This window comes from Bombina bombina, chromosome 1 (genome assembly GCF_027579735.1).
Source record: "Bombina bombina isolate aBomBom1 chromosome 1, aBomBom1.pri, whole genome shotgun sequence".
NCBI classification, from domain to species: domain Eukaryota; kingdom Metazoa; phylum Chordata; class Amphibia; order Anura; family Bombinatoridae; genus Bombina; species Bombina bombina.
Genome location: NC_069499.1, coordinates 110771326 through 110785760, shown reverse-complemented (window position 1 = coordinate 110785760; position 14435 = coordinate 110771326). Strand labels below are relative to the sequence as shown.

Below are 14435 nucleotides of genomic sequence, written 5' to 3'. Positions count from 1 at the left end.
CCTTTTCCAAGCAGGAACTATCCAAGTCTTCCTAGAAGTCTGGTCAGTGTTGGAACAAGAGGAAACAGTCTAAGAAGCCCTCAACGGACTCAGTCGGCATGAAGGGTCGGCCCCCGATCCAGGAAGAGATCCTAGTAGGGGGCAGGCTTTCCCAATTTGCTCATGCTTGGATACAAGATGTCCCAGACCTAAGTCCTCTCCTCGGCCGTCAGTGGCTCTATGTATGGAGGTATTTAGTCTGATGGTAGCTTCCATGAACGTCATTCCGTTCCATCCCAGACCTCTGCAGTTATGCATGTTAAGGCAATGGAACGGGGACTATGCGGATCTGTCTCCACAAATAGTTCTGGCTCAGGCAACAAGGCACTCTCTTCTGTGGTGGTTGTCTCAGGAACACCTCTCCCAGGGAACTTGCTTTCGCAGACCTTCCTGGGTGATCGTGACCATGGATGCCAGCCTTCTAGGTTGGGGAGCAATTTGAGGGTCATTGAAGACTCGCAGTCTTTAGACTCGGGAGGAGTCAGTTCTCCCTATAAACATTCTAGAACTAAGAGCGATTTTCAATGCTCTACTGGCCTGGCCTCAGCCTTAGCCCGGTTTATCAGGTTCCAGCCGGACAACTTTACTTTTGGTGGCGTACATCAACCACCAGGGGGGAACTCGGAGTTCCTTGGCTATGTCAGAGGTGGCCCAGATAATCCAGTGGGCAGAGTCTCTTTACTGTTGTCTTTCTGTGATCCACATCCCTGGAGTGGACAATTGGGAGGCTGATTTTCTGAGCTGACAGACCTTTCATCCGGGGGAGTGGGAACTCCATCCGGAAGTATTTTCCAGTTTAATCCTCAATTGGGGCAGCCAAAACTGGATCTCATGGCTTCTCGGCAGAATGCCAAGCTTCTGAGGTATGGCTCGAGGTCAAGGGATCAACAGGCTTTCTTAAAAGATGCTCTGGCGGTTCCTTGGAATTTCAGTCTAGCATACATATCTCGTCCGTTCGCTCTCCTGCCAAGAGTCATTGCTCGGATCAAGCAGGAGAGGGTGGTTTTACGTACTAAATTAGGTTTCCTACCTAAAGTTGTTTCAAACAAGAATATTAATCAGGAGATTGTGGTTCCTTCTTTGTGTCCTAATCCTTCTCCTAAGGAGCGTTTATTGTACAATCTAGTTGTGCGTGCATTGAAGTTCTATCTTCAGGCAACTAAGGACTTTCGTCAGTCTTCTGCTTTGTTTTTCTGGGAAGCGCAAGGGTTCCGAAAGCTACGGCTACTTCTTTCTCTTTGGCTAAGGAGTATTATTCGTTTGGCCTATGAGACTGCTGGACAGCAACCTCCTGAGAGTATCACTGCTCATTCCACGAGGGCTGTTTCTTCTTCTTGTGGAACAGTTTTGCAAGGCTGCAACTTGGTCCTCTTTGCATAAGTTTTATACATTTGATACTTTTGCCTCAGCTGCGGTTTCTTTTGGGAGAAGGGTTATTCAAGGGGTGGTGCCTTATGTTTAGGTCTACCTGTCTTGTCCCTCCCTTATCCTCTATGTACTCTAGCTTGGGTATTGATTCCCACTAGTAATTGATGATTCCGTGGACTCACCATATCTTAGGAAAGAAAACATAATTTATGCTTACCTAATAAATGTATTTCCGGATATGGTGAGTCCACGGCCCACCCTTTATTTAAGACAGTTATTTTTTCTAAAACCTCAGGCACCTCTACACTTTTGTGTTCTCTTCTTTTTCCATTTTTCCTTCGGCCGAATGACTGGAGGTTATGGGTAAGGGAAGTGACATATATAGCAGCTTTGCTGTAGTGCTCTTAGCCTCCTCATGCTGGCCAGCAATGATATTCCCACTAGTAATTGATGATTTCGTGGACTCACCATATGGAAATAAATTTATCAGGTAAGCATAAATAATGTTTTTTTTTTTTCAAATTTACTTGGGTCTCATGGTATTCTTTGATAAAAGAGAATACCGAAGTAGGTAGTGTGGGCATATAGAGAACTATGTAATAGCAGTTTTGCAAGAATACTTTTGAGCACTAGATGGCAGCAGTGTTTCCACAATATATAACATTGTTAAAGGGACATGAAACCCATGATTCAAATAAAACACACAATTCTAAACAACTTGCATTGTTCTCTTGGTGTCCATTGTTAAAAAGCATACCTAGGCAGGCTTAGGAGCAGAAGTGCACTGCTGGGAGCTAGCTGATAATTGGTGACTGCCCATATATGCATATATGGATACCAAGAGAGCAAAATAAATATAATACAAATAAAAGTAAATTTATGCTTACCTGATAAATTAATTTCTTCTATGGTACGACGAGTCCACGGATTCATCCTTTTACTTGTGGGATATTATCCTCCTGCTAACAGGAAGTGGCAAAGAGCACCACAGCAGAGCTGTCTATATAGCTCCTCCCTTAGCTCCACCCCCCAGTCATTCGACCGAAGGTACAGGAAGAAAAAGGAGAAACTACAAGGTGCAGAGGTGACTGAAGTTTAAAATAAAAAAAAATATAATCTGTCTTAAAATGACAGGGCGGGCCGTGGACTCGTCGTACCATAGAAGAAATTAATTTATCAGGTAAGCATAAATTTACTTTTCTTCTATAATTCTATATTACTTGTGGGATACAATACCAAAGCTACAGGATACGGATGAACGGGAGGAACAAGACAGATGGTTAAACAGAAGGCACCACTGCTTGAAGAACTTTTCTTCCAAAAATAGCCTCCGAAGAAGCAAAAGTATCAAATTTGGAAAAGGTATGAAGCGAAGACCAATTCGCAGCCTTACAAATCTGTTCAACAGAAGCATCATTTTTAAAGCCCAAGTGGAAGCCACCGCTCTAGTAGAGTGAGCTGTAATCCTTTCAGGAGGTTTCTGTCCAGCAGTTTCGTATGCCAAACGGATGATGCTTTTCAGCCAAAAAGAAGGTAGCCGTAGCTTTTTGACCTCTACGTTTTCCTAAATAGACAACAAACAAAGAAGATGTTTGACGGAAATCTTTGGTTGCTTGCAAGTAAAACTTCAAAGCACGAACAACGTCCAAGTTGTGCAACAGACGCTCCTTCTTAGAGGAAGGATTAGGACACAGAGAAGGAACAACAATTTCCTGATTGATATTCCTATTAGTAACAACCTTAGGAAGGAATCCAGGTTTGGTACGCAAAACCACCTTATCAGCATGGAAAACAAGATAAGACGAGTCGCATTGCAATGCAGATATTTCAGAAACTCTTCGAGCCGAAGAGATGGCAACTAAAAACAGAACTTTCCAAGATAGAAGCTTAATATCTATGGAATGCATAGGTTTAAACGGAACCCCTTGAAGAACCTTAAGAACTAAATTCAAACTCCATGGCGGAGCAAAAGGTTTAAACACAGGCTTGATTCTAACTAAAGCCTGACAGAACGTCTGGAACATCTGCCAGACGCTTGTGCAGTAGAATTGATAAAGCAGATATCTGTCCCTTTAAGGAACTAGCTGATAGCCCCTTCTCCAATCCTTCTTGGAGAAAGGACAAAATCCTAGGAATCCTGATCTTACTCCATGAGTAGCCTTTGGATTCGCACCAATAAAGATATTTACGCCATATCTTATGATAAATTTTCCTAGTGACAGGCTTTCGAGCCTGAATCAAGATATCTATGACCGACTCAGAGAAACCCTGCTTGAATAAAATCAAGCGTTCAATCTCCAAGCAGTCAGCCGCAGAGAAACTAGATTTGGATGCTGGAACGGACCTTGAATCAGAAGGTCCTGTCTCAGTTGCAGAGTCCATGGTGGAAGAGATGACATGTCCACCAGGTCTGCATACCAAGTCCTGCGTGGCCACGCAGGTGCTATCAAAATCACCAAAGCTCTCTCCTGTTTGATTCTGGTAATCAAACGAGGAAGGAGAGGAAATGGTGGAAACACATAAGCCAGGTTGAACGACCAGGGTACTGCTAGAGCATCTATCAGTACTGCCTGAGGATCCCTTGACCTGGACCCGTAACAAGGAAGTTTGGCGTTCTGACGAGACGCCATCAGATCCAATTCTGGTGTGCCCCATTGCTGAATCAATTGTGCAAACCATTTCCGGATGGAGTTCCCACTCCACCGGATGAAAAGTCTGACAACTTAGAAAATCCGCTTCCCAGTTCTCCACTCCTGGGATATAGATTGCTGATAGATGGCAAGAGTGAGTCTCTGCCCATCGAATTATTTTGGTAACCTCTATCATCTCTAGAGAACTCTTTGCTCCCCCCTGATGATTGATTTATGCTACAGTCGTTATATTGTCCGACTGGAATCTTATGAATCTGGCTGAAGCCAGCTGAGGCCACGCCTGAAGCCAGCTGAGGCCACGCCTGAAGCACGTTGAATATTGCTCTCAGTTCTAGAATATTTATCGGGAGGAGAGCCTCCTGAGTCCACAAACCCTGTGCTTTCAGGGAATTCCAGACAGCACCCCAGCCCAATAGGCTGGCGTCCGTCGTCACTATGACCCATGCTGGCCTGCGGAAACACATTCCCTGGGACAGATGATCCTGTGACAACTACCAAAGAAGAGAGTCTCTGGTCTCTTGATCCAGATTTATCTGAGGAGATAAATCTGCATAATCCCCATTCCACTGTTTGAGCATTCATAGTTGCAAATATTTTAAAGCAGACTCAATATGTGTAGTTAAGTTTGCCCCACAAGGAAATTTAACATTTAACCCTTTAATGTGCAAACCGGATTGAAATATGACTTAAATCCGGAAAAAAAACACCCCCAGCACCCTGCCACAACCCTGCTGTGGTGCCTACCTGCCCTCAGGGATGGTTAATATGGGGTTAAAGCTTCGATTTGGCCCAAAACATCCACAAGGGCCCTCAGGAGTTGGAGCTTGCTGAGTGAAAACTGTGCATCTGAGGCGTGAAAATAGGCCCCGCCCATCTCACTCGATGTCTCTACAGCCTCAAAGAACTAAACTAGCCATGTGGGTTCTGAGACCCAAAAATAAGCCAAGTGTACCCTCAATAAAGTTTGCCCAAAAAACGTTATTGCCCACAAAACGTTAACAGCACTCCCAGTTCATAAAAACGTTTGCCCACAAACATTCAAAACACAGTGTCAACCATTTTTTAATTAGCCCCTTATGAAAGCTTAGTAATGCCTTTCTATAGCTCTTAGGATTACTGCTTACCCTTACCCTCATGGGGATACTGTCAGCCTTTCTGAAATACACAGTCTCTCCAGAAAAAATGTCTGAACATACTTCACTGCTATAAAGCATGAAAACATTCCTCACACTGAAGTTTCTTGTACCCCTCAGCCTCTGTGGGAACAGCACTGGATCTTAGTTGCTGAGATCATCATCCTCCAGGCAGAAGTCTTCATCCATCTGCTGCCTGAGAGTAAATAGCACACACCGGTACCATTTAAAACAAAAAACTCTTGCTTGAAGAAATTAAAAGCTAATATTTTATCACCTCTTTCACTTTAACCTTCCTAGTACTTAGAGTAGGCAAAGAGAATGACTGGAGGGTGGGGCTAAGGGAGGAGCTATATAGACAGCTCTGCTGTGGTGCTCTTTGCCACTTCCTGTTAGCAGGAGGATAATATCCCACAAGTAAAGGATGAATCCGTGGACTCGTCGTACCTTATAGAAGAAATTGGAATTATTCTTAAAACTGTATGCTCTAATTTAAACACAAAAGGAATTCTGTGATAGGTGCAGTATGTAGCCAGTGTCCTTACAAATGAAAAACTCAGGGCCAGATTATAAGTAGAGCACTATTAAAGGGCCACTAAACCTAACATCTTTCTTTCATGATTCAGATAGAGAATAGAAATTTAAACAACATTACAATTTACTTCTATTATTTATTTTGCTTCATTTTTTTTAGATATCCTTAGTTGAAGAAAAAGCAATGCACATGGTGAGCCAATCACACGAGGCTTCTATGTGCAGCAACCAATAAGCAGCTACTGAGCATATCTAGATATGCTTTCCAGCAAAGAATATCAAGAGAATAAAACAAATTAGATAATAGAAGTAAATTAGAAAGATGTTTAAAATTGAATTCTCTTTTTATAAATCATGAAAGAAAAAATGTGGGTCTCATGTCCCTTTAAGTGCTTTCGCTAGAGCACTAGTTGCGCTAGAAGTAAATTTTTTGTGCATGTCGGGTTGCTCTGGTATTACGAGTGGAAAGTATAAAGTTATCACTCTCACACTAACAAGCTCACTCTCTAAAAAGAATAACACATTCCATTCTAAAAACAATTACAACTTCATTACATAAGATGGCCAATGACAAAGTCCATCATCAATGGAGGAATGTTTTTAGAGAAGCAAAGTAAACAAATATTACCTTATTTTAAAAAATCTTGTTCTGTGGGAAGCTTGGTAACTGTACGGCATACATCCTGTACTTCATCTCCTACCGTGCTTCAAATGGCAGATTAGTATGAGAAAAGCAATGGGAAATAAATACTTTATGCAATATTTACTAAGTTGTTTGCTTATTTTCAGGACATTTATGAAGGACGTGGACATATTACAAGGGCTTCTCTTTACTCAGACCCTGGAGAACTGAACTCCACAAGCTCTTTCCTCTCTTCCCCCCGTCAGTTTGGATTTCTGGATAAAACTGCTGAAAAATACAAGGTTTCTCATAAGAGCTATCCAGATTTATCCAGGAGAAAGAGTGCTTTTGTATTACAGTCCCACACCTCCAGCTCTCCTTCTGTGGTCAGTGTTTCTAAAAGTTTTAGCAAATTTCAGGACAATCAGAAGAAAACCTATAATGGAGATCTCCTGGATAAACACTCAGAGCAGTTCACAAACTCCATACGTCCCTTTACACCCCGTACCTTGAAGACAAAGGCCAAATCTGTGTTGGCACAGTACCGTTATTATACACCTCCAAGGAGTAAAAGAAAAGACGCAGTGACTGAGGCAGAGATAACTGGGTAAGAGAACAATTATATTGGCAAAAACCACATTCATTTTTTAAATGTAATAGGAAAGCTAAATTATTTTATATCTGACAAATAGCTAATATACATGTCTCTTAAAGAATAATTTAGGAAAATGTAATACACAATACAAAGACCATGAAATAGTACTTACTTATTTGAAATGAGCAGTACAATATTTTCTGGCAAAGTTTTGACCTCCCTCAGCATCATGTGACAGCTATCCGCCAATCATAAAATGCAGAGATGTATATGCTGTGCAATTTTGCACATGCTCAGTAGGTGCTGGAGCCTCAAAATTTGCATGTTTTGATAATGGAAGTATATTGGAAAGTTTTATATTAAATTTCATACTTTATCTGAATCGTGAAACTTTAATTTTGATTAAAGGGGCCCTTTAAGGTGCTATGCACACGCAGGGGCAATTATATTCGCTACTTATCTTACCAGTGGATGCAGAGGGGGCACTTTTGTGGATTCTGTTCTTCTTAGTTCAAGAAGACTCAACACCAGAATACCTTGCATTCAGATCAGTTTTATTCTCTTATTCTTGTACACCAGCAGGCAGATAGCAATGAGAGAATACATATGTGTGGTAGATGACAACTTCTTATTTACTCTGACTACAAAAGAAATTACATAGCTTTTTATACATTTGTCCTAACGTACAATTCTATGTAGGGCATATAATCAATATTAAAGGAGAACAAAGTACAATTAAACCTACAGCAGCCGTATCCCTTCAGCTATAAATCATAATTGGTAAAAATATAGAGGACATATAACCTTGAACCATGTCCTGGTACATAGCTTTATCTAAAAAAACAGGACTCTAGCAGTCTGGGAACATAAAAGGGAAATTCCAAATATTTTGAGTAAAATAAAGTAAGTAATACTGTATTATTTTGGCTATCTAAAATGAGAACCCAAATGATAATCAAGCAACATTACTGTTTAATACAGAACTAGATGTTACAAACAAGCATACAGAAGCAGTATATGTTCCTTACAGAAATTCTGAGTATATTCAGAATGCTATTTTAAAGGATTATGAAGCAATGCAATATGTATCCTAAGCAAAACATACATATCGATTTTAAAAGACATTACCATTAAAACTCACTTTTAGCTGAAAACGAAGCTTCGTTTTAGTTTTAAATTACTATTTTTATTTCTTTAAGACACAGCGAGTCCACGGAATCATCAATTACTGTTGGGAATATCACTCCTGGCCAGCAGGAGAAGACAAAGAGCACTGCAGCAAATCTGTTAAGTATCACTTCCCTTCCCACAACCCCCAGTCATTCTCTTTGCCTTCAGTACAAGGAAGAGGTGAAGTTTTTGGTGTCAGAATATATTATTTTAAATTGCAATATTCTTTGGAGCCTTTTGCCTCTTAAGATAACTTTAGACAGATTAAGAGTTCTTTGTTTTTTCCGTGTGCTTGCTTAGCAAAAGCTAATACTGGTAAAAATGCAAGAGGAGATAAATATGAGCCTCATGTCTCCCAGGATGATGCTGTTCAGGCAGTGCCACAGCTTTCTCTTTATATGTCCCAAGTCTCAATGGCGTCACATGCAGTGCCCTGCGGTTCCTCTCTATCTCCTGGAGGAGTGTATTTGCCTTCAGATTTTGCAGTTAAGTATACTCTGCGGGATCTTCGACTTTATTTGGTTTATCCCTTACCTTCAGGGAAAATGCAAGAGGACGTTTAAAGTTCAGATGTGAGGTTTCTGATACATTTTCTGTTACGCAGGTCATCCTCTATCCTAAGTCTGGTGAGGAAGATTTGCCAGTAATTTCTGAGAGCGAAATTTCAGATTGGATAGTATAATTCCTTCATTTGATGCTGAAGTCCTATCCTTCAGATGTATGCCTGCCTGATGTTGTCAACCCCTGGAAGTTTTGTAAACTTGATAATTTCATAGATGTTCATCCCTTTGAGGAAATGTTTACAGAAGTGCTATGGAAATTTTCTCAGGTGTAGAAGAACCTAGGGATACTTTTCTCCCTGTCTCCCGTCTGACTCCATTAAGATGCTCGGTGCTCTTGGTAGAACGGAGCTGTTCTACTATGGTTCAGAGAACTTTGATCCCTATGGAGTTTAGCTGCTCCTTTATGGATCCATGGATAAGAAGCTGGAGGTTTATTTGCACATTTAGAGCAATGTCTTGTCTCATTAGACTTGCTGTACTAGCCGCCGGGCATTGAAGCTGATATCTATGGTCACCCGAGATGCCTACCTGTGCTTTAATGGTACAGCCTAGGCTTTATAGTTCTGCAGTTGCAGATTCATTATTTTTATGTTTCCTCCAAATCCTCGCTTCTGGCGTCTCCTTTTAAATATGAGACCTTGTTAGGGCTGGGTCTAGCAGAAGTATCCTCTGACTTTAAGGGTAAAATAAAGTTTTTTTTCTACCACTCGTCAAGAGAGTGAGACTAAAGGAAAGTTTCTTTTTCCGCATTCTGCAGGGTCAGTCATGCCTTTTCGAGCGCAATCTAAGATTTCCTCCCAGGGGCAGATTTTTCCATCTAGGGTATCTGCAATCCAAGTAGGATGAGAGGCTTCCTTGAACTGGGTTCAGGGTCTTCTTCTCTGGGAGTGATAAATCCAGTCCCAGTTTGAGAACGGGATCTAGGTATTTACCTCAAGTATCTCGGATCTGACCTTCAAAGTAGTATCCTTTCTTCTTTAAATCAAGAGGGCCTGTTCATATCGAACATAGACCTGAGAGATTTATTGTTCCTTTGATCGAGATCTTCTCAAGTTTTCTGAGTTGTCGTCATCCTAGTCAGACCTCTAGGTCTTGGGATATTGCAAGGGTGTTTTTCAAGACAACATATGGTTCAGGTATCATCCTTCCACCAATCTTCTTTCCAGGGATGGCAGATGAATCTGGAGAAGAGTTCCCTTATTCCATCCACAAGGGTGTTTTATTTGGGTCTACCACCACAATACCCTGAATGCGCCAGATTCCTTCTGATCTTGGAAGTTATGCAGGGTCAGACCTGGTCAGTACCTGTAAGCTCTATCAAGCTCTAGTGGCCGGTGGACAGCCTAGTCATCTTGCAACCAGGAGGTTGGGAGTTTGGAAGTAGCTGCAGTTGATTTTTCTTCACTTTTCAGTGACTCTGTGTATGGGGGGAATTGGTCTGATGGTTTTCTATCATTCCTTTTGCTATTTTCCAGGACATGCAAATTGTAAAGCCTTACATGGGGGGTTCCTGGAATGGGCTTTTGAGGGCGTTTCGACTGAACGCTAAGTTTCCAAGATACGGTTCAGGATCTGCTGATCTGCATACCGTTCTGATAGATGTTATGTTGGTGTTTTCTGGAATTTCAGTCTAGCATCCCTGTTTCCTCTGTTTGCTTTTTTTCCACAAGTTATTGCTCAGGTCAAACAGGAGAGAGCATCAGTAATTCTGATAGCTCCTGAGTGGCTTCACAGGATTGGGTAGACAATCCTAGCGGAGATATTGTCTATCTCACCTTGGAGATTGCTTCTGAGGAAGGGTCTTTTCCTTCTCCCAAATCTCTTTTCTCGGAAGCTGACTGTTAGGAGATTGGACGCTTAGTTCGGTTTAAGTGTGGGTTCCTGAGTCGGTCTTGAGACAGTTTTCTGACTAGTAGACCTTTTCTTGAAACATTTACCATAAAATATGGTCTAAATGTCCTTATGGTGTGAATCCGTAGGCCTCTCTAGGAGTAGGATCAGGATTCTTAGTATTTTGTCTTTTCTGTTTTTGTCAGTCAGTTCTCTGAAGGGTCAGATTTCTGCATTATCTTTCTGGCTGCTTAATCGGCTGGCAGACGTGCCAGATATGCAAAAAAAAATTTTTGTCATGACTTGGTCAGAATCAGGCCTATGTTTAAGTCTGTTGCTCCTTCTGGGAGCCTTAACTTTTTGTTTTTAAAGTTTTGCGCCAAGCTATGTTTTAGCCTTTGCGTTCCATAGATATTAATAGTTATCTTGGAAGGTTTTGTTTATTTTGCTATCGCTCTGCTTGGAGAGTGTGGGAACTCTCAGCTTTACAGTGTGATACGCCTTATCTTATCTTTCATGCTGATAAGGCGGTCCTTTGTGCTAAGTTTGATTCCTTTCTTACGTAGAATTAAATCGGAAACTTGTTGTTCCTTCTCTTTGTCGTAGTTCTTCTTTTCTGAAGAGCGTTTGTTGCACAACTTGGTGGTTGTGCGTGCTTTACATTTTTTTTTTTTTTTTTACAAACGACTGAGGATTTCTCCAGTCTTCTGTCCTGTTTGTTTGTAAAATAATAAAATAATAATAATAATAAAAATACTTAATGCTGAAAGCTCTTTATTTGTTTGCAGCGTTCGCTGCACTGAGCTGCTAAGGCAACCCACGGCAGAACGCTATTTGGCTGAGAGTTTCCATCTCTTAGCCAATAGCCGTGCGTGAAATCTGGCACAAGCTGCCGCCAAGGTTTTCACAAATGCTAGGATTTACCATCACTGTAGGTACCATGAGCCTTTTATGTTTCATTTTCCACACAGGTTTTGTGGTTTCCTGTCTGGTCCCTTACCTAGCCATTTCCTTTATTTTGTTGCTATACTTTTAGCCCACCAAATCTTTTGCACATTTATACAATATTTATTTATTTATATATATATATATATATATATATATATATATATATATTTATATATATATATATATATATATATATATATATAAAAATAAATAATATAACCTCAGAATTACTTATTACTGAAGCCTTTTTGTCCATACCCTCCAATGTCAATACACTTTGCTTTATGATGAATCTTTTTCCTCCACATCAGTTTCATACTCCTTTCCTTCAAAAGCTGTATTCTGAAACAGTCTCCACTATTTATTTTACACAATGTCTTAAATGCCGATCACCCAGGCTGTTTAGAATTTGACCACAGTGAACCCTTAAATCAGTTGTCTAACCTTTCCCAGTCCTCTCTCTCTCTCTCTCTCTCTCTCTCTCTGTCAGGGTTTTTACCTGTTTTGTTTGCCATGTGCTGCTGGCAGCCATTTTACTCACCTATCTTGCAGACTATGGTGCATTGTGGGGGATGCTGCTCATTTCCTGCACTTCCTTTTGTGGCCAGTCTGGTGTGCATCATCCATGTGAGACAGGATGCAGTCTCAGAATTGTGATGTCATCACTTATTTAAAGGGCTTCTGTTCAGTATGCTTTGCCTTTGCGTTGTCTCAGACCTGTTTGTGAGAGCACCTGTATATTACCTGGCTTTCTGACGTCCCTCCTGGTTCCTGATCCCTGGCTTGTTCCTGACTCTGCTGTTTTCCTTGTTCCTGATTCCGGCTCATCTGACTAATCGCTTTGGCTCCTGACTCGCCTCGTCTGACTACCAGCTCTGGTTTTTGATTCCTGGCTTATTATTTGACTTGTGGACTTTTTATTATTTTTTGCTATTAATAAAGGTGTGATTATTTCTTCTGTTATGTGTGATCAGTCCACGGGTCATCATTACTTCTGGGATATAACTCCTCCCCAACAGGAAATGCAAGAGGATTCACCCAGCAGAGCTGCATATAGCTCCTCCCCTCTACGTCAGTCCCAGTCATTCTCTTGCACCCAACGACTAGATAGGATGTGTGAGAGGACTATGGTGATTATACTTAGTTTTTATGACTTCAATCAAAAGTTTGTTATTTTAAAATAGCACCGGAGCGTGTTATTACTTCTCTGGCAGAGTTTGAGGAAGAATCTGACAGAGATTTTTTACTATGATTTTAACCGGAGTCGTTAAGATCATATTGCTGTTCTCGACCATCTGAGGGAGGTAAAGGCTTCAGATCAGGGGACAGCGGGCAGATGAATCTGCATTGAGGTATGTGGCAGTTTTTATTTTCTGAATGGAATTGATGAGAAAAGCCTGCCATACCGTTAAAATGACATGTATGTATACACTTCAGTATTCTGGGGATGGTATTTCACCGGAACTACTGTGTTAAAGGTCACTAATCCTTTTAATAACTATTCTCATGTTAAACGTTTTTGCTGGAATGTAGAATCGTTTACATTGCTGAGGTACTGTGTGTATAAATATTTGGGCATTATTTTCCACTTGGCAGTTTTTTTGCTTTAATTGTGACAGTTTCGTTTCTCTTCACTGCTGTGTGGGAGAGGGAGGGGCCGTTTTTGGCGCTCTTTGCTACGCATCAAAAAATTCCAGTCAGCTACTTTTATATTTCCTGCATGATCCGGTTCATCTCTGACAGATCTCAGGGGTCTTCAAACTTCTTTGAAGGGAGGTAAATTCTCTCAGCAGAGCTGTGAGAATTCTTATAGTGACTGTGAATAAAAAACGTTGTTTTGTTTTCTTATGTACAAATTTAATTAGTGTTGTTTTTTTTTACTAATGGGAACAAACCTTTGCTAAAAGTTGTGTTGTTTTGAAGTTTGATGCTATAACTGTTTTTCAGTTCATTATTTCAACTGTCATTTAATCGTTAGTACCTCTTTGAGGCACAGTGCGTTTTTTTGCTAAAAAAGATTATAACCAAGTTGTAAGTTTTTTTTGCTAGTGTGTTAAACATGTCTGACTCAGAGGAAGATATCTGTGTCATTTGTTCCAATGCCAAGGTGGAGCCCAATAGAAATTTATGTACTAACTGTATTGATGCTACTTTAAATAAAAGTCAATCTGTACAATGTGAACAAATTTCACCAAACAGCGAGGGGAGAGTTATGCCGACTAACTCGCCTCACGCGACAGTACCTGCATCTCCCGCCCGGGAGGTGCGTGATATTTTGGCGCCTAGTACATCTGGGCGGCCATTACAGATAACATTACAAGATATGGCTACTGTTATGACTGAAGTTTTGTCTAAATTACCAGAACTAAGAGGCAAGCGTGATCACTCTGGGGTGAGAACAGAGTGCGCTGACAATGCTAGGGCCATGTCTGATACTGCGTCACAGCTCGCAGAGCATGAGGACGGAGAGCTTCATTCTGTGGGTGACGGTTCTGATCCAAACAGATTGGACTCAGATATTTCAAATTTTAAATTTAAATTGGAGAACCTCCGTGTACTACTAGGGGAGGTCTTAGCAGCTCTCAACGATTGTAACACCGTTGCAATACCAGAGAAACTGTGTAGGTTGGATAAATACTTTGCTGTACCGGCGAGTACTGACGTTTTTCCTATACCTAAGAGACTAACTGAAATTGTTACTAAGGAGTGGGATAGACCCGGTGTGCCGTTCTCACCCCCTCCAATATTTAGAAAGATGTTTCCAATAGACGCCACCACTCGGGACTTATGGCAAACGGTCCCCAAGGTGGAGGGAGCAGTTTCTACTTTAGCTAAGCGTACCACTATCCCGGTGGAGGATAGCTGTGCTTTCTCAGATCCAATGGATAAAAAATTAGAGGGTTACCTTAAGAAAATGTTTGTTCAACAAGGTTTTATATTACAACCCCTTGCATGTATCGCGCCGATTACGGCTGCGGCAGC

At 41.1% G+C, this 14435-nt stretch overlaps 1 protein-coding gene across 1 annotated transcript in view; it reads left to right on the top strand.

Moving 5' to 3' along the window:
- Positions 1-14435, top strand: part of SPATA7 (spermatogenesis associated 7) — a 328138-nt gene that overhangs the window by 174082 nt on the left and 139621 nt on the right. Inside the window, exon 4 of the mRNA XM_053710849.1 lies at positions 6515-6954. Within this exon, the coding sequence (XP_053566824.1) occupies positions 6515-6954 (440 nt within the window). The remainder of the gene's footprint in view (positions 1-6514; positions 6955-14435) is intronic.